Source organism: Arvicola amphibius, chromosome 7 (genome assembly GCF_903992535.2).
Source record: "Arvicola amphibius chromosome 7, mArvAmp1.2, whole genome shotgun sequence".
Lineage (NCBI taxonomy): Eukaryota > Metazoa > Chordata > Mammalia > Rodentia > Cricetidae > Arvicola > Arvicola amphibius.
The window spans coordinates 60,868,672-60,888,867 of record NC_052053.1 but is presented as its reverse complement, the minus strand read 5'-3'; the positions used below and the strand labels follow the sequence as shown (position 1 = coordinate 60,888,867).

The following is a 20,196-nucleotide window of genomic DNA, read 5'->3' as shown; positions in this document are numbered from 1 at the left end:
TGGTAGTTTGAGTGTAATTGGCCCCATAAACTCATAGGGAGTGGCACTATTAGGAGGTATGGCCTTGTTGAAATAAGTGTGGCCTTGTTAGAGGAAGTGTGTCACTGTGGGAGTGGGCTTTGAGGGTCTCCTGTGATCAAGATACCACTCAGTGTCCCAGACCAGTTCCCATTTTCTGCAAGATACAGAATTCTCAGTTCCTTCTCCAACATCTTGTCTGCGTGCATGCCACCATGTCCCACCATGATAACAATGGACTAAACCTCTGAAAATGTAAGCCACCCCAATTAAATATTTTCCTTTACATGAGTTGCCATGGTGTCTCTCCACAGCAATAGAACACTAAGACAGTAAAATTTCCTCACTGAATTTGGTATTGATACCCAAAAGTATAAGAAAAACATGATGCATGTTGATGTGTTTTATGAAAAATAATATTCCTAAAAGGGAACTCTGTATTTATCACCAAATCATATGTACTTCCTGTAGTGTGACGCGGCGGGCTGTTCCCGGCCACCCGGCCACCGGCTAGCTTTACACCCGAAATAATTACACGGAAACTGTATTCTTTTAAAACACTGCCTGGCCCATAGTTTCAGCCTCTTATTGGCTAATTCTCACATCTTCCTTTAACCCATATTTAGTAATCTGGGTAGCACCACGAGTTGTGGCTTACCAGGAGAGATCTTAACCTGCGTCCATCTCGGAGAGGAGCAGCATGGAGACTCCAATCGCGACTGCCTGAAGCGTCTCTCCAACTCTACTTCCTTGTTCCCACAATTCTGTTCTGTCTACTCCACCTACCTAATTTTCTGTTCTCTTAAAGGGCCAAGGCAGTTTTCTTTATTAATTAACCAATGAAAGAAACATAGACAGATAACTCTCCTCCATCAACTTCCTCTTTAGAGCTTATTCCACTCTTTTAATAGCAATGCTATTTATCAAAGCTTTCTAAGAAATTAGAAGAACAGTAACACATGGCAATATCAGTAGTGGAAACTCAAAGACTGGATTGTCATTTGGTAAGATATACATAGCAATTTGGGTAAAGAAAATGATTGTAACTAAATTAATATTAATTTGCATATTCTATTATTTGGGATAAATAAAAATATAAATAACAATGATATAGTTTTGATGTGAAGTGTCCTGCACAGGCTCCTGTGTTCCAGTTCCTGGTTGCTTGATGGTGACATTATTTTGGGAAGTTGTGGACAATTTAGAATGTGAGAGAAGTGGGTCCCTAGGAGATGGACCTTAAAGATTATAGCCCAATCCTGATTTCCCTTCCCTCCCTCCCTCCTTTTTCTGATCCTGCCATGTTACAAGGAGTCCCAGCAGCAAGTTCTTGGGATAATGAATAGAACCCCAGTCACCATGCCTTCCCCACCACCATGGATGATATCACCTTAAACTGTGAGCCAAGAAAAATCTTTATCTGTAACATGAGGGCTGGCTTGTTGTGGTTTCTGTCTCGCCTGGTACCCCACAGCCGGCAAGTCCCAACGAAAATTACACAGAGATCTCCATAAGTTATAAAATTGATTGGCTCATTAGCTAAGGCTACTTATTAGCTCTTGTAGGTTATATTAACCCATTGTTCTTATCTATGTTAGCCACATGGCTCAGTACCTTTTTCAGCTGGGTAGATTACATCTTGCCTCTTCAGTGGTCTGGGCAGGAGTGGGAGGAATGGGCTTCCTCCTTTCCAGCATTCTCCTGTTCTCATTGCCCCGTCTCTACTTTCTGTCTGGTTGACCCACCTCTACTTCCTGCCTGGCCAATCAGCATTTTATTAAAATACATGATTGACAGAATACAGACAATTCTCCTACACCACTTCCCTCTTTTTTTTTTTTTAAAAAAAGGAAAATACCCATAGTCCATTGGAGGGTCATCTGTCTATGTGTTACTTTCATTGGTTACTAAAGAAACTGCCTTGGCCTTTTGATAGGCCAGCCCTTAGGTGGGTGGAGTAGACAGAACAGAATTCTGGGAAGAAGAAAGCAGGGTCAGGCAGACACCATGAAGCTCTGGCCTGAGATGGACGTGGGTTATAATCTTCCTGGTAAGCCACGACCCCATGGTGATACATGGATTATTAGATATGGTTTAAAGCAAGATGTGAGAGTTTGCCAAGAAGAGGCTAAAACTAATGGGCCAGGCAGTGTTTCAATTAATACAGATTCTGTGTAATTATTTCTGGTAAAGCTAACTGGGCGGCAGGACGCGGCCTGCTCGCCTCATCACTACATTTGTCCATACAATTGCTTCTTATCAGGTATCTGGTCACAGTGACAAGTACCTGCTCTAGATATCAACCAAAATAGCAACTTCCAACTTAGCAATATCAAAGCCAAGTCTATAGGAGCACATTGGCCTATTGTACATGATGCAATACAATGGTATAGTGTACCTACGCCATGACTATTATCATGTTTCTGTGCCAAGACACTACTTCATCAGACACACACTTCACAAGCAGGTTCTCAAAGTTATCTAGGTCATGCTACATTTTCTTAACTTTAGATGAAACATAAATGTATTCCTAGTCATTAAAATAGTAATGGGTGAATTTTCTTCCAAAAGTAATACACATAAAAATAGAATAGCTGACTATCTGGGAAGAGGAAGGATACCGATGAAGGGATGGATATGATCAGTGTACTCTATATATATGGATTAATATGTCACAATGAAACCCATTGCTTTACAATCAACATATATCAATTTAGAGAGGGAGGAAAAGTAGTGCCCATGAGCACTTGTGGGCACTACACACACATGCATGTCTACATGTGCATACATACACCAAGATCTCACTTCTCTGGTCTAAACGAGATACACGGGTTGATGAGATACTGACTTGCTGTTAGAACAGCGGCATCTGCTTCCTTACCTGGTCAAAGTTGCACAGAGCGGCATGTAAGCCAGCCAGCATCCCTGTGGGGGGCTCATTCGTGATCTTAATGGAATTTTCCAGGAGGCCTTGAGGGATGATGTGCTCCTGTGGGGAAAGTGCAGCCTCAGCACTCATGAACACCCGGTAATCACTGTGACTCCCTTGGCTGAACTTCTCAAGGAGTTTCTCCAAGGTTCCTAGCCATTTGGCTACCAGATGGATATTCTGCAAGACAGCAGGGATCATGACTGCTGTGCCATTTCAGGATACAACTTGAACACAATATTAGAACATATAAATATGTTGACAACTCGGGGAGCCTTGCATGTTTCTGGCCTTGAATTCACAGTATGTGCCATCATGCCTGCTCCTTTGTGGTTTTTTTTTTTTTTTTTTTGTTTTGTTTTTGTTTTGTTTTGTTTTTCGAGACAGGGTTTCTCTGCAGCTTTTTTTTTAGAGCCTGTCCTGGAACTAGCTCTTGTAGACCAGGCTGGCCTCGAACTCACAGAGATCCGCCTGCCTCTGCCTCCCGAGTGCTGGGATTAAAGGCGTGCGCCACCACCGCCCGGCTCTGCTCCTTTGTTTTTATACAGGAAAAGAAAAACAAGCCCAGATAGAATGGAGCACTGAACACATTAAATTCTGTAAAATCACTGTGAAGCTGAGCCCCCAACCAGTCCACATGACCTACTTTAAACAGTGGCGCACCAATCACTTGTGAGATGGAGTTGCCTACAACTTTGCTTGGTTATAGTTAAACCCAACTACTGAGAGGTATCTGGGTTATCTTAATAAAGTATAGGAAAGTATACCTGATCCCATGCCCCTACCCTGGCAAGAAGTGGTTTCGTCCCCGACATTACTTCATTTGGAAACTTCCTCTAGTCAGACTCATTAGCATATAGACTCAAAAGATGTGAGGGAGAAAAGCTAGCTAGAAGAGAGCTACACTCACTTTGTGAGATGCTCTGTGTATTCCTAACACACTCTACTTCTTAAATCCCAGCACAGTCAATAAAGTTCCCCTTCCTCAAAGACACATACTTTCTCTCAACATAATTATTTTTCTTTCAGTTTCATGAATTTCAAATTGGATCTGCCAGTATTATTTATTAAGTGTGAGTGTATGTGTGTTTGTGGTGTGTATGTGTGTGTGTGTATGGTGTGTAGTGTGTGATGTGTATGTGTGGTGTGTGTATGTATGAGAGTGGTGTGTATATGTGTGTGTATGTGTGGTGTGTATGTGTGGTGTGTTTGTGTGTGGTGTGTACATGTGTGTGTGTGCGTGTGTTATGTGTGCTGTGTATGTATTTCTGTAGTGAGGAGACGAGCAGGCCTGCTTTTCATCCCGCCCGGATCCCACTGGCTAGCTTTACACCCAAAATAATTACACAGAAACTGTATTCATTTAAACACTGACTGACCATTAGCTCTAGCCTCTTACTAGCTAACTCTCACATCTTGCTTAACCCATTTCTAATAATCTGTGTAGCACCACAAGGTGGTGACTTACCAGGAAACACTCAGCATGTCTGACCTGGTGGCTGGCTTCATGGCGACTATCTCACTGCCTTATTCTTCCCAGCATTCGGTTTGTTCTGTCTTCCCCGCCTACCTATGTTCTGACCTATCATGCCAAGCAGTTTTCTTTATTAATTAACCAATGAAAGCAACAGATAGATAGAATACCCACCTACATCATATATGGTGTAATGTGTGTGTGCATGTGTGTGTGTGTGTGTGTGTGAGTCAGAGATGATTGAAAGCCTGTTCTCTTCCTTCCAAAGTGGATTGTAGGTATTGGAATTAGATGGAGTCTCCTGACTGATCCTGAAGAAGTTTTGATATGTAATTATTTCCAACAGAAAAAATAGTCAAAAAATGGTAACAGCTACAACAGTGGGAGGTCAGAAGCCGAAGGGAAGGGTAATAGGAGTGTTCTCTGAACATTGTGTGATCATTCTCATTATTCACCTCCTTGCAGTGGTGAATACTGCATAGGCAGGCGTGGGGGCTGAACAGTGAATTCCCAGAATGGACGTGCTGAAGCTTGACCAGAACTTGACAGTGTGGCCAGATTTAGATATAGAGTTCTTTCAAAGGGTAACTAAGGCTAAATATGGCCAGTATGACAGTGTCTAGGACAAGGTCCCTGAAACCCATAGGGGAAATCATATTCAGATGACCACTCTCCTTCAGGGACAGAGGCCTCAGAAGACACTAGCACCCCAGCTCCGACTTCCAGCCACCCCAACTGTGAAGGATTAAGCATGTGTACTTAAGTGAGTCAGCCTGATACTCTGGTTCAGCAGGGCTGGAACCATAATCTAGGAGGAAGAACTCCAAGTTTCTTCTGCATGCTGGCTTCTAGCTCATGAGGACAGGGCATCTCACACCTAAATGAGCCATGCAAGAACAGGAGTGACAGTCAATAAGAAAACTCACTTTGCTAGTTCATTGATTTCCCAGCATTCTGCCTTGTGTACCACATGCTACCTAACTTGAAAGTTTGCATGAAACAAGAATATTCTAGACAGTGACTTTGAAGCCAGGGAATGAAAAGCCTGTGCAATTATCCGTTAGCTCTTATTTCTTTAATAGCGCCCATCGCATTCATGGGAATGATTGTAATACTTGCCAGATTCACAAATCTTCGGGTGTATATATGAGATACACAGCTGCCACCTGCCACCTTTGTGAATGCCTTTCTTGATTGTGGAGACTCCAGTGAACTAAACAGCTGGATGGAGGTTGTATCTACTTACATAAGAACCAGCTCAGGGTTTGGGTAGAAATTAGTTGATACGTACATCCATATTGTATCCCTATGCATATATAATCAATATAAATTATAAATAATGTAGCAAGTTCCCATTATATGGGTCTAGTCTTCCTTCAAAGTGTTGCTTTTTCTTTTATCTACCAAGGGGATATTCAAACCCTTAAGAACGCTGAAGGCCTGACATGGGCTCTCCTCCACAGCTGGTGGACAGTAGACACGCTTAGCTAGACGGATTCTGCCTTGTGGCTTCAAGTCTGCAATAGAAATCTCAAAGCAGGCACATGCCATAATGAGGCCTTTCAGGCTTTCTTTTTAATGATAAACTTACCATTTAACTTCTAGGGGCTAACCGGAAACTCACATAGGGATCAAACAGGAGAAACTGTCTACTTTAAGTCGCAGGCTCTTGTGAGGATGGCTCTATCCTTGTTGCTTTATCTGCAGTCTGAGTCCTTGGATGCATGAGGACTTAGAATGGACTCTGTCTTCTCTACAAGACTCTGAGGTAGCCACCATGTTTAACCAGCAACTGCTGTGTCTGAGAATCAACTCCTCCACTGCTACCCAACTGACTCTGTGCCTCACAACGGGAAACTGTTTCAAGTGCCCAAGAGAAGGCCTTAATGAAAACTCATCTATGTAGACAGTATCACCAACATAGAATGGTACTTCCTTGTAGACAGAATTCTGCTTGGGCTTTGGGGGCAGTTTCTGCATGAATCTAGGTTCATGCCAAGCAGAAATGCAATGTGTACCAAACTTCTATTCTAGCGCCATTAATGTGTATCAAACCTCTATTCTAGAGCCACCAGGGAAAGCCAGTGGTGAACCTTGGAAGAATGGGTGTCTGGCTGGTTGGTACTAAACAGAAACTGTACCATATTATCTCTGTGGGCTAATCCAAGACTCCCTTTCCTCACGTCTACATGGAGAACAACACTGACCCTAAAGCCTTGCCATAGTGACTGGAGACAGGGAATACCATGAGCTGCCTCCTCAAGAACCTGTGGACTGACAGTATTGCAAACCAAATATCCATCACCAGTCATGCAGATAGCTAACAGGGCTTGCTGTAGGGACTAGTCAAACTCTCTGATGCTCCAGAGCCAGTCTGTGTTCCAGAGGCTCTGGGGGCTCTTATTAGAATCCTAGACCAAGAAGATTACACTGGAGGACACTGAGTTATAGAATCTTAGATCTGTGCCTATCTGCTCTAGAAGGAACTGTAGAATTGTCTCCTCTAATTTCTTAATTTACAATCAGGCCACATGATTGTTTAGGGGTCAAGTAGAGTTGTAGAAGAATATACATAATTTATATACATGTATATTGTATATGTGTGTGTGTTTGTGTGTGTGCAATTTCTGTCAACTCTGAAGAGACATGTTAACTTTGAAGTGACCCACAATTTTCATACTACAACATTAAAATGGCCATCTCTATTAGCTCGCTCACTTCCGTCTCTTTCTCACTACAGAGACTGTGGATGTGGGAGGGTCTGAAGATCACCCTGCACTAGAATAAGGGCCCCTCCCTGCGGGGTGGGGCGGGGTGGGCGGAGCAGCAGAGCATGGCTTAGCGTTTGGGTTCACACCAGGGTTTTCCACGAAAGCTTCATACTCACCTGAAGGATGACCCAGTGCCCTCTGATGGCAGCTTTCTCCAGTGCCATTTCTGCCTCCAGCTCCTGACCTTGCCCTAGAGACACATTATGGAACTTTCCAGAGTCAATTGTAAACCCAAGTCTTCTGCCTGTGGAGAATACAACATGGAGGGCAGGGGTGGGAGGAGAGATAAACGCTAAGTTGAGAGGAAAGTCTGGAATTCTAGGGTCTAATTTATATCTGTGGTCACAGCTGCCACCTGATAGGTCACCTTCCTGTGGAACCCGGTGACCTCTCTATTGTTTCTTTGGCATTATTTTGAGCTCTTTCCAGCTGCCTCCCTACAAGCATTTTGAAAAGCCCGTGGAAGCCGGTTCCTTTGGTTTTATGATAATGAAGCTTTTGACATTTTGATAGACGGCAGCATTGTTCGTGAGCTTTCTAAACTCCTGCAGGAGAAGGCGCTTTTCCCTCAGAAAGGAGCAACATGTGGTAGATATCGCTTCCGTTTTGAAGGGGTTGGCTCATTGGGTAAATGTGCCGGCTCTCACCTTGTGAGGCTGCATCTAAATGGAGCCCAGGCAGGTCACAGCTACATTAACCTGGTATTCCTGGAGCAGGCTGTGGGGAACAGTAATCCGCAGCACAAAGCGACAATATCTCACACAATCAAATAGAGTTGCCCTAATGACCATTATTTAGTCACAGGGGGTACAAGATTACACGAGCATGGAGAAAATTGCCCTCTGGCCCTCGCATCGTGGAGAGGTGGAAAACAGGACAAAGGAACCTGGCATTATGCCAGCCAGATGAATGTTCTGTTGGCGCATTGCTCCAGACCGCGGTGTTATTAGTTGTGCATTTTCCACAACCCAATCTCCAAGAAATAAAAAAAAGAAAAAAGAAAAAAGAAAAAAAAGATAACTGAACAGAAAGGGTGGCAGGGGCTTCCAGACAAGAGGGGGTGGGGCTGGTGCCTCCTGGCTACTCACCAAGCACCTCCAGGTCTTTCAGGGCGTCCACACCTGGAGACAGGATGAAGAACACTGGGGTGGCGGGGCTGCTTTCTGCACATGCTCTACCCAGATCCAACCTGCTCCTCTCCATGTACTTTGCACCTAGCTTCTCTTCTACAAAATTTCTATTTAAGAAAAGAACATGCAAAAACAGAACAAAACAACAGCAACCCTTCCCAAGAAAACAAAACAAAAAATTGGATGACTGAATTTGAACTTGAAAAGTGTCAGTGTTTGGACAGGGTAGGCACAAGAAAGAAACCAACTATGTTTACTGTAAGAGGTGTCTTTAGGAGAAATCCTAATAGATTAATGCAGGCCATGTATTGTGTATTGCCTCCGTCTTGAGACATTGAGAATCAGAAGCCTACATTGCATTCTGGGGTCCCCTTCTGAGTACCATCATCCGTCCACATATGGCTTTGTATCCCCCAAACCTCCTACCAGACCCCTCCCCCATTACTTATTAACAGTTGATTAGGCTTGTCATAGTGTAATTTTCCAGCCTGCTGGGCTTCTCATGAATATACAAATGCTTTTTGGGGTGTTTCTAACAGGGAAGTGCAATTAAGCAAGGGGTTATTTCCAGCCGCATCAGACCTAGCAGAAAGCAAGTTCTGATAAGCAGAGTGAGCTTCTAAAGTGTGCTTCCACAGAGGCCTCTGCAAAGGGAAAACTGGCCAAACTAGACGAAGCAAGAGGATCTTCCACATGGATACTGTGGAAGGAAAACAGCACACAGGACGAAGCTTGGAATGCTATGGTTGGTGAATTCAAATTAAAAGAAGACTGGTGTGCATTAAGCAGGTATCATCGTTTAGAAGTCAGGAGGGCACACAAAAGCCCACTGAGACTGCGCTTTGGGCTGCGGTTCTGCTTTTAAAGCGCACTGACTATAAAATCACAGACTTGTTTGACGCACAAAGCCTTCAGAGCCAACGTGGCTAGTAAAGAGAAATGACGGAAGTGGATCATGCGTGCTCCCGATCTCACTGCTCTGCTGATACCCAGACTTTCTGTGAATATCCCCACCATTTCCTCAGTCCTCAAACTGGCTTCAGAATCGAGCTTTTTGGGAGGGTGTACCAAGTCTGTGTATAGATGAGGTCACTGTTCAATGTTTATCAGTGTTTAACAGTAATAGAGATTATAGAATTGAAATTTTAGTAGGGGTCCTCCTCATTCCTAGGACCAAGTTTCTTCTGTATTAATCTGTGTTGCTGAAAAGGTCATTGCTCACCTCAGGGCATATGTCATCCTGTCGGGTCTCACTGCTCTCAAAATAATCAGCTTCTGTATTAAACTTTTCTTCTTCCATTCTTGTGGTAACTTTTCTTTTTCTGGACACTCTGATTCTACCCATTTCCTCCACTGCTTGGCAGATCCTTCCACATCTCGGTCTAGGCCTCGGAATTCTTCCATGAGGGCAACTGCCTGCAGTGTAACATGGCAGCATGAGGGAGTAGGGGATGCTGTGGACACAGTTGTTCACAGCTCGAGACAGACTTACGGCAGCCCTCACATTACTCTGAATGCTTTCCTGTCTAACTTAGAGCTGAGGCTCGGTGACAGGGTCTGGTCAGTGAAAAGCCTTGGCAGGAGGTGGCCAGATGAGTGTGTCTGTGGTGAGGGTAGATGCAGGACTGTCTTTTCCAGCTCTTTCCTAATTCAGCATGCTGTCTGTAAGTATGTCCCTTTGCTAAATGCTCTGTCGTCTGCCTCTCTTCTCAGCTATCCTAACAAATGCGCTTGTTTTTTTTTTTCCTGTTCCTGGCTTACTCTCTTATTTTCTGCATAACCCACTTGTTTGTGCTGTCTGTTTTGCGTTGAGACCCTGAGGTCTGACATGTTTCGAATCCATAATTCTTTTTTAAGATTTCTTTTTATTGTTTTAATTATGTGTATGGGAGTATGTGCACATAAATGCAAATACATAGAAAGGTTACAGATGTGGGGTCTCTGGAGCTGGCATTCTAGGCAGTTGTAAGCTGCCTGACGCTGGTGCTGGGAATTGAACTCAGGTCCTCAGGAAGAGCAGGACGTGAGTTAATCACTGAGCCATTTCTCCAGCCCACGGATCCATAATTCTAAAGTGATAATTGAGAATACAGATTTCTAAAACTGCTGTCTACAGGCTGGACAGATGGCTTGGTGGTTAAGACACACGTACACTATGTTTCTGAAAAGTCTGAAAGAATCTAAGTATATATAAAAATAAGGTACAAGCTATTTTCAGTGAAGAGGAGCATTTTCTTCTTAGAACAGAAACCAGAGCAGACTTAGTGTGTGTTGGTCATTATTCAGGGCCTTGGAGATGAGGAAGTCTTCGTGATGCGATCGATCTTCTGGCAGAGAAGTAGAGTAAGGCCAACTGTTGACACACACCTTTAAGCCCAGCACTTGGGAGGCAGGGGCAGGAGGAGTTCTGTGAGTTCAAGGCCAACCTAGTCTACAAAGAAAGCCCAGGGCTTCTAGGATGATCACACAGGGAAACTATCTCAAAAAACAAAAAAGAAAACAACAGCAAAAAAAGTAAGGATGAGGGCTGGAGAGATGGCTCAGCGGTTAAGGACATTGCCTATTCTTCCAAAGGTCCTGAGTTCAATTCCCAGCAACCACATGGTGGCTCACAACCATCTGTAATGATGAGGTCTGGTCCCCTCTTCTGACCTGCAGGTATACACACGGACAGAATATTGTATACATAATACATAAATAAATATTTTTTTAAAAAAAGTAAGGATGACTGGGGTTGGAAGTCATCAATTCAACTTTGCTTAAACACTGTTATTTGTGCATGTGCATGTACATATGTTGTATGCACATTTGTGTGTGTATGCACAGGCACATGTGCACATGTGTGTATATGCACATGCAGAAGCCAGAGGTGGATGTTGGGGGGGTCTTCTTCAGTTACTCTGTACATTATTACTATTATTATCATAATTATGGGGGCGGGATTTAAGACATTGTTTCTCTGTACAGCCCTGGCTGTCACTCTGTAGAATAGGCTGGCCTTAAACTCAGAGGTCTGCTTGTTTCTGCCTCTGCCTCCTGGGGGCTAGGATTATAGGTGTGTGTCTCCACCAGCCTGCTAGTCAACCTCATTTTTTGAGACAGTGTTTCTCAATGAATCTGGAGCTTACCAACTCTGCTATATCTGCTGGCCAGGAAGCTCCAGGGATCCTCTTGTCTCTTCCTCCCCAAAGCAGGGTTACAGATGCATTGTCACCACATCTGGATTATGTGAGTGCCTTCAACCCTAGCTTATAGCAAGACTAAACTATTGTCCTCTTTTTCATTGTTGCTGCCTTTGAACTACGGCTGTCCTAGTCAGCAACTGCGACTCTGCGGCTACCAGTAGAGCTGCGGCCTGACACAGGACTCTTTCAAAGCTCTCTTAGAAAGAGAGCTTATCTAAATTGCTATCCCTGAGAGCTCAGGCTTCAAAGGTCCGGGTAGAAGTCTACTCCCCAGAGAGGGACTGGATAGCAAGCAGCTCACCTCTCTCCTGAGTCTCCCTGCCTTCTCCACCTGGCTCCTCCCTACAACTCCCGGTCAGCTACTTGCTGAGCACAGGCGAATTTTATTTAGTCAAACACATCTTTGCATCATTAAACAGATGCTCCAGAGCATAAACAAAAGTAACATACCTTAAAATAATATTCTATAACATTAAACTACTATATTATGCTATTTCAAAAACTATTGTGAAAAGGTAGAAAACTATAATTTAAAAAGAAGCAGAACAAAGAAACTAGATTTAACTAAATTAAAGGATGATCTTTTCTATCCTTTGATTTTTTTTTTAAAATTGAAGGTCATGACAGACTGCACATAATTTCTACTAACTTTTCCTCCCATACATAGGCCAAAAGCTCTTTTATCTTTTGATAAGAAAATAACCAACTGAATGATACAATGTATACAGTTTGTTTCTAAAATGTAAGGGATATCATCTTTTTAAAAATATTTATTATTATGTATACAATATTCTGTCTGTGTGTATGCCTGCAGGTCAGAAGAGGGCACCAGACCCCATTACAGATGGTTGTGAGCCACCATGTGGTTGCTGGGAATTGAACTCAGGACCTTTGGAAGAGCAGGCAGTGCTCTTAACCACTGAGCCATCTCTCCAGCTCCTGGGATATCATCTTTTTAAAATAATTTATTTAACTTTATTTTATGTGCATTGGTGTGAAAGTGTCGCATTCCCTGGAACTGGAGTTATAGACAGTTGTGAGCTGCCACATGGGGCCTGGGAATTGAACCCTGGCCCTCTGGAAGAGCAGCAGCCCTCTTAACCGCTGAGCCATCTCTCCAACCCCTGCTATATCATCTTTTTATGAATTGTTTTTCTACATTAAAGAAACTTATTGCTTGAAAGAAAAAAATTAAGAACTGAGAAAGCAAATTCCTCACGTACCTTGACAGCACTCCATGACTGAGCAGTGAGAAAATCAACAGGACTTGAGTAAGTGTGGTCAACTGGGAACCGAAGCAGGAAGTCCAGCTCCAGGGGGTCGATCTCGCGCCTTCTCAACAAAATCTTGAGAGAATACACATGTGCAAAAGATGAATTGGTTTCCATCATAATCACAACGCAAGAAGTTGCCACCATTAATCAGACATGACGGGTGAGAATCCTAGCAGGGTCTGCTCTATATTTGAAGACTGTATTGAGACTATTAGATTATGCATATGATCTCGAAACCCAAACCAGCAATGAATAGAAAATACTTGTGAGGGTTCATTTTTTTTTTTGTTCTAACACCTCCACCAGTAAACAACATAACCGAAATGTACTCTCATACCCACCCCACTGGCCCAGCGACTAATAGCATTTGATTTCATAACCTGTAGTCATTTTCCTGCCTTCTTGTTGACTCCTTTGTTTAAGCAAAGTCTTCTGGAAGAATAAGGAAGAAATGACAAGCAGGACTCACTAGAAATCAGAGCATGAGACTTGGGCAGAGCTTTTTTACTTATTCCTTGAGGTAAAAAATTTTAAAATGTATTTTTAATTGATGAAATATACACATATATATAAATATTTATGGAATAAAATGTGATGTTTTGATACAAGGTTACATTGTAGGATGGTTAAATTAAACTAATTAATTTGTTATGCCATGTATTAATATTTTTTGAAATGTACTTGTTTAGAAAAGCAGGAACTTTCTACAATGGGATATATGCAACTTAAAGTAGAACATCTGTCGTTAGCAACAGCATGGATGAGCCCATGTGAGGTTTTTAGAAGGACCGTGAGCAACTTGAATCTGGACTCATAACCCTGGCCTCAAAGAACATTTCTGGTAGGACCTAGAAAGTTCCAGAAGATGAAAGAGCATCTCACTGATGTTTCTTAGGGCAATGGTGGTCAGTCACCCAAACCAAGCACCCTAGGCAAAAGCCATTACATGCTCAAGTTCCTTGCCATCAAAAGTTTCTGAAATGGTTTTTCTGTTTCCCTTTGGCAGGAGGAAAATGCACAACAAACAGAGGTGTCTGCCTGGGGTTCCAGGGAAGCTTCAAGCGATGGCCTCACCTGAAAAGTCATCTGGGCCAGGAAAGTGAGCTTGTCCTTCTCAAACAGGGCCCGACTGGCATAGAGGAAGGTGGCGTGGGTGATGCTCTCCATTAGGATGCCAATGCGATCCTGAGTATCCTCCACCTTCTCAGCCTGCTCAATGGCTCTGTGGAACAAGGTGTTGAAAGCCTGGAAGAGTTAACGTGAGTACCAGAGGGTAAAGCAATGCTTGCTTGTCTTGCTAACCTCAGATACACAGGGCACACTAGCAATAGGGAGAGAGGGAGGAAAGGGATGACTTCTCTGAGGCTTACATGGGCTGCTAAAACAGTCTGAGTTTGTGCCATATAGAAAGTGCTAGTTCAAGGTTTGATGTCATGATGAGTGTGTGAGTGTGTTTGTGTGTGTGTGTGTGTGTGAGAGTGTGTGTGTGAGTGTGCATGCATGAGCGTACATTGATAGGATAGGATCTTCTGTTTTTTTTTACCCTGGCTGGCCTGGAACTCACTTTGTAAGCAAGAGTGGTTTTGAACTTACGTAAATCCTATTGCCTTTGCCTCTCAAGTGCCTGGATTATAGGTATGTCACTATGTCTGGTTCATGGTTGTTATTAAAATGATTCTATAAAATCTATTTGCATTTCCTTCTTAGCAACTAAAGCAGACCATTCTCTCTCCTTCCATACATATTCTTCAACTTTACTTTCAAATTATGTTTAAAATTCCTAGAAAACTGTTAGTACTGTACCTATTTTAAATGTAGAACAGTATTACGGTATGTCACCAACTTCAAGACGTTTTAATCCTGCAAAACTAAGTCTATTTACCAACTGTTCATTCACCCTCCCAGTTCTTGCCGACCGCCGCTCTGTTTGCACGCATCACTCTGACTACTCCAGGATCTCGTGGGAGTGGAGTCATGCTGTTGCGGCTGGTTTATTTCCACCTGGATAATCGTTTCCAGACTTTACCATTCCATAGCATGCTTCAAAATTTCCTTCCTTTTAAGGGTTAGCTGGTGTTCCACTGTATGCATGGGCCATGCTGGGAATCTCTGTTCAGGCTCTGACAGACACTTGGGTGGTCTCTATTGTCGGCCTGCTGCTATGACTAGGGATCTAGAGCTGTGTCTTCAAGAGGTTCTTTCTGTTATTTTGGATATATAGTCAGAATTAGGACTGCTGCTGGCTCACACTGTCATTCCCAGTTTTCATTTCTGAGGAAACGCTATCCTCTTTCCCATGGATGCTGATCTGATCTTCATCTCCAGACAGCATAAGCAAAGATGAAAATTTCTCCACATTTTCACCACTCTTCCTTCTGGAGTGGTCATCCTAACCTGTGAGAGGTAGCCCCTACTACGTGTTGACTCGCGTCTTCCTAATTAGAGATGTGGAACATTTTGCATATAGTTGTTGATGATTTTCATCTCCTTTAGTGACATGTCTATTCAAGTCTTTAGCACATTTTTATCAGGTTATCTGTTATTTAATTCCACCCATTACTTTTTGTATGTCTTATGATTATTGTTTCTTTATTCTGAAATGACTCTTTGTCTTTATTATTTCCTGTCTGGTCACAATGAGGATGATAAGCACAGAATGATTTATTTTGTAGTATATATGGGAGATTCTCCTTCCCTCTTCTTCCTCAAACCGTGCTCCTCTGGTAACCTCCCCACCACATCCTATTCTTTTTCAGTGTCCCATGTGCCCTTTGCCTACCTGTCATGGTTTTTTTTTTATTATTATTAAACAAACCCATGCACTCAGTGACAAGCCTCATGTATGATAATTGAGTATTTGTTCCAAAACTGACTGGAATACTGAAAGACCCCCAAAGTAGAACGGCACGGCAGGCGGCACGGCAGGCGGCACGGCAGGTAGAACCTGGCCTGGACACAAGCTGAGGCTCTGGCTCTTAGGATCACAAATGTGAGCTTTGGGGCTATTTGTTTGAAATCTGAAAATAATACCTTTTTTTGATGAGGAGAAAACATACGTTTTCCTTCTTAGTGTTTTAGGATACCTGATATATGTAATAGTGACTCAAAATCTGACCCATTCTTTCTTCCCATCTACCAGAACCACTGAGCAATAAACCCCCAATTTCCAGGAGGAAAAGAAAAGTCAGACTTTCTCACATTGTGGATTTTCCTTTATCTGTTCAACATTACCTTCAAAGAGAACTGGTACATGGGGTTGATCTTCCTAAGGTCATTAATAACAAAGTATAGAAGAGAGGCTCTTGCTGCCACTGGCCTGTAGCACTCCCGAGTCTCATTGATTTTTCCTTCATTTTCCCTGGCTTGCATCACCTGTGGTGGGATCAAATAGCAGCAATAACTTACCTTTGTGTTTTCTAAACAAATTCCAGTAAAGGAAGGACTCTTAGGAATATTTGAACCCTTAAATTATGATGTTGTTTATAATCCCAGTACTTGGGAAGCTGAGCCAGGAGCATTGCTGTAAGTTTGAGTCTGGTCTGCAATATCATAAAGTGTTCATGAACAGCCTGCAGTAGAGAGTGAGACCCCATGAGACCCCTACTCAGAAAAACAAAACAAGCAAAGGAAGAAAGAACTACCTGTAAAACCCACCCATGGCTGGCATCTAAGGACTTGAGGTTTGAGGAAATGACTAAGTCTAGGCCAGTCAGCTGACTCCAGCAGCAACAGTGCTCCACAGGAGGCCAGGGACCTGTGCTGGAGCTGGGATTTCATGTGAGGTTTGGAGGGTTGTCCTCTGACCGCCGTACAGCCTATGTCTCTGCATCATACACACAAACACACACACACACACACACACACACACACACACACACACACACACACATACATACTCCAAAATTAATTGCTTTAAAAGAAATTCTTCAATTTCTATTTTTAGATGACTTTTCCTCATGAATTGCATTGCAGTGAGAAGGGGTGTGGCTCTAGTGGCTTCCTATAGGTTCAAATGACCTTCATGGTTCATGGCTGGGGAACCTGCTTCTGAGTAATGTCACCGTTTTTCCTCCTGTCTCTCTTTCAGGCCTTAACAACCCAGCTATATCACCTCCCAGGGATGGCTCTTAAAAGTCTGCTGGGTCAACTCAGTGCCAATGATTTTATTATGTCTGCAAATACTGCAAGGTCGATAGCACATGCAATAGCCACGCTTCCTAAATAGCCTCTATATGAGGGCTCTCTCAGCTGTCGAATTTCAGCAGCACCACAGCTCCATATGGTAAAATATGCCCATTAATTCTTACTTGTTAGCCTATGGGCACTTTTTCTGACACCCACACACCCACACACACATAGCCACACACACACACACACAAATATCAACTAACATATTTATTTTTATTGAAGGGTCAAAAAATACTCATTTCTAAAAACAAACAAGAACCTATTTCTTTTTTCTCTAAGAACACTTGCTGGCCCTGCAGCTTTAAGTGATACAGTATTCCCCTAAACTCTTCTATGGTCTTGACTCATAATGTCTGTGAATGAAAGGAAATGATATGCCAAGCAGAGAGTGAGGTGTGGCTTCATAGTGATATATTCAGAAGACAGGAAACAACATTTTAAGAGACAATTAGAAGTTAACTTCAAAGCTAAGACTTAATTTACCTAATTGCCCTAATCTGTACTATTTTAGGAGCCACCTAGAAACCACTTACTTAAAAGGACTGAGTAATTTGGAATTCTATTTCTTTGCTTAATTTAAGGCACATACATTGGATGTGTGGCAACAAAGCCTTGGCTGGGTAATTAGTGGATTACTTAGTAAGGAGAACACTTCACAAAGCAGATAACAGTCTACATCTTTCCAAATTATGCAGTGGTAACAGTTAGTGGCTACTCGGGAAAGTTCAAAGTGCACACAACACACATGGCCCATTGTGATCCGAGCTGCTCAGTTACCAGGAAGCTGTTCAAGAGAAAAGGTTTCTCGGCTTTTGGAAAATGTCATTTTACCAGGGTAAATGATGCATTAAGCATAGGGCACCATCCCCTGCCCTGATTCTTTCCATCATAGGCCTATACACGTGACTTTAGCTCCAAAGATTTCTCTAAGAACTCAACACCCTGGGATTATTATTTGCTGAAGCTGAGCTTTGCCCTTTCTCTAGTTTCTACCATGTAAATCTGCAGACTCCAACACTGATCAGACCAGAAAAATGATTGGATCTGTGTAGAACTTGAAGTGCAAATTGAAATATTTCATTTCTTAATCTAATATTGACAGTCTAAGCTTTTGATGGCTGTTTGCTAAGTGGCCTGCATTACACAATATCTTAATTAAGGTTTCTGTTGCTGTGACAAAAATACCATGACTGAAAAGCAAGTTGGGGAGAAAAGGGTTTATTAGGTTTACACATCAGCATAATATTACTCTCACTATTTGCTGATGATACGATAGTTTACATAAGCAACTCCAAAAAATTTTATCAAGGAACTTCTACAACCCATAAACACTTTCAGTAATGTAGCAGGATACAAGATTAACTTTAAAAAAATCAGTAGCCCTCCTTTATACAGATGATAATTTGGCTGAAAAACAAATCAGAGAAACATCACCCTTCACAATAGCCTCAAATGCCATAAAATATCTCAGAGTAATTCTAACCAAACAAGATAAGAACTTTAAATCTTTGTAGAAAGAAAATGAAGAAGACACCAGAAAGTGGAAAGATCTCCCATGCTCTTGGGTAGGTAGAATTAACATAGTAAAAATGCCAATCTAACCAAAAGCAATCTACAGATTCAGTGCAATGCCCATCAAAATCCCAGCAAAATTCTTCACAGACCTTGAAAGAATGGTACTCAACTTCATATGGAAAAGCAAAAAACCCAGGATAGCCAAAACAATACTGTACAATAAAAGAATTTCTGAAGGCATTACAATCCCTGACTTCAAACTCTACCTCAGAGCTATAGTACTGAAAACAGCCTGGTATTGGCAAAAAACAGACAGGAGAACCAAAGGAACCAAATCGAAGACCCGGATATTAACCCATATACCTATGAACACCTGATTTTTGACAAAGAAGTAAAAAAATACCAAATGGAAAAAGAAAGCATATTTAACTGGACATCAACATGTAGAAGAATGAAAATAGATCCATATCTATCACCATGCAAAAACTCAAGTCCAAATGGATCAAAGACCTCAATATAAAGCCAACCACACCGAACCTCATAGAAGAGAAAGTGGGAAGTACACTTGAATGCATTGGCACAGGAGACCACTTTCTAAATATAGCACAGACACTGAGAGAAACAATTAATAAATGGGACCTCCTGAAACTGAAAAGCTTCTGTAAGGCAAAGGACATGGTCAACAAGACAAAATGACAGCTTACAGAATTGGAAAAAAATCTTCACCAACCCCACATCAGACAAGAGGTCTGATCTCCAAAATATACAAAGAACTCAAGAAATTGGTCATCAAAAGAACAAATAATCCAGTAAAAAAAATGGAGTACAGACCTAAACAGAGAACTCTCAACAGAGGAATCTCAAATGGCTGAAAGACACTTAAAGAAATATTCAACATCCTTAGTCATCAGAGAACTGCAAATCAAAACAACTCTGAGATTCCATCTTACACGTGTAAGAATGGCCAAGATCAAAAACACTGATGACAACTTATGCTGGAGAGATTGTGGGGTAAAGGGAACACTCCTGAATTGCTGGTGGGAGTGCAAGCTGGTACAACTTCTTTGTATATCAGTATGACAATTTCTCATAAATTAGGAAACAACCTTCCTCAATACCCAGTAATACCACTTTTGGGTATATATCCAAAGGATGCTCAATCGTGTCACAAGGATATGTATTCAACTAGGTTCATAGCAGCATTGTTTGTCATAGCCAGAACCTGGAAACAACCTAAATGCGCCTTGACCGAAGAATGGATAAGGAAAATGTGGTAATTTACACAATGGAGTACTACACAGCAGAAAAAATAATGACATCTTGTAATTTGCAGGCAAATGGATGGAGCTAGAAAACATCATATTGAGTGAGGGAACCCAGACCCAGAAAGACATATATACTCACTCATAAGTGGTTTTTAAACATAAAGCAAAGAAAAGCAGCCTACAAATCACAATCCCAGAGAATACAGACAACAATGAGGATCCTAAGAGAGACATATATGGATCTACTCTACATATGAAGTAGAAAAAGACAAGATCTCCTGAGTAAATTGGGACCATGGTAGAGGGTTGAAGGCGAGGGAGAGACAGGGAGGGGAGCAGGGGAAAATGTAGAGCTCAATAAAAAACAATAAATAAGATTCTACAATGATAAACATTCCTAGTTAGGGAGAGTTAAAATGTTGCAGACCAGAGTCAAATTATCTTTTG

At 42.2% G+C, this 20,196-nt stretch overlaps 1 protein-coding gene across 1 annotated transcript in view; it reads right to left on the bottom strand.

The window, feature by feature from the left end:
* The window catches only part of Dnah11 (dynein axonemal heavy chain 11), a 317,751-nt gene that overhangs the window by 31,489 nt on the left and 266,066 nt on the right, over positions 1–20,196 (bottom strand). Inside the window, exons 69-75 of the mRNA XM_038336393.1 lie at positions 16,013–16,153; positions 13,856–14,026; positions 12,731–12,853; positions 9,545–9,738; positions 8,281–8,429; positions 7,309–7,436; positions 2,900–3,127 (exon numbers count right to left, since the gene is read on the bottom strand). Of these exons, the coding sequence (XP_038192321.1) occupies positions 2,900–3,127; positions 7,309–7,436; positions 8,281–8,429; positions 9,545–9,738; positions 12,731–12,853; positions 13,856–14,026; positions 16,013–16,153 (1,134 nt within the window). The remainder of the gene's footprint in view (positions 1–2,899; positions 3,128–7,308; positions 7,437–8,280; positions 8,430–9,544; positions 9,739–12,730; positions 12,854–13,855; positions 14,027–16,012; positions 16,154–20,196) is intronic.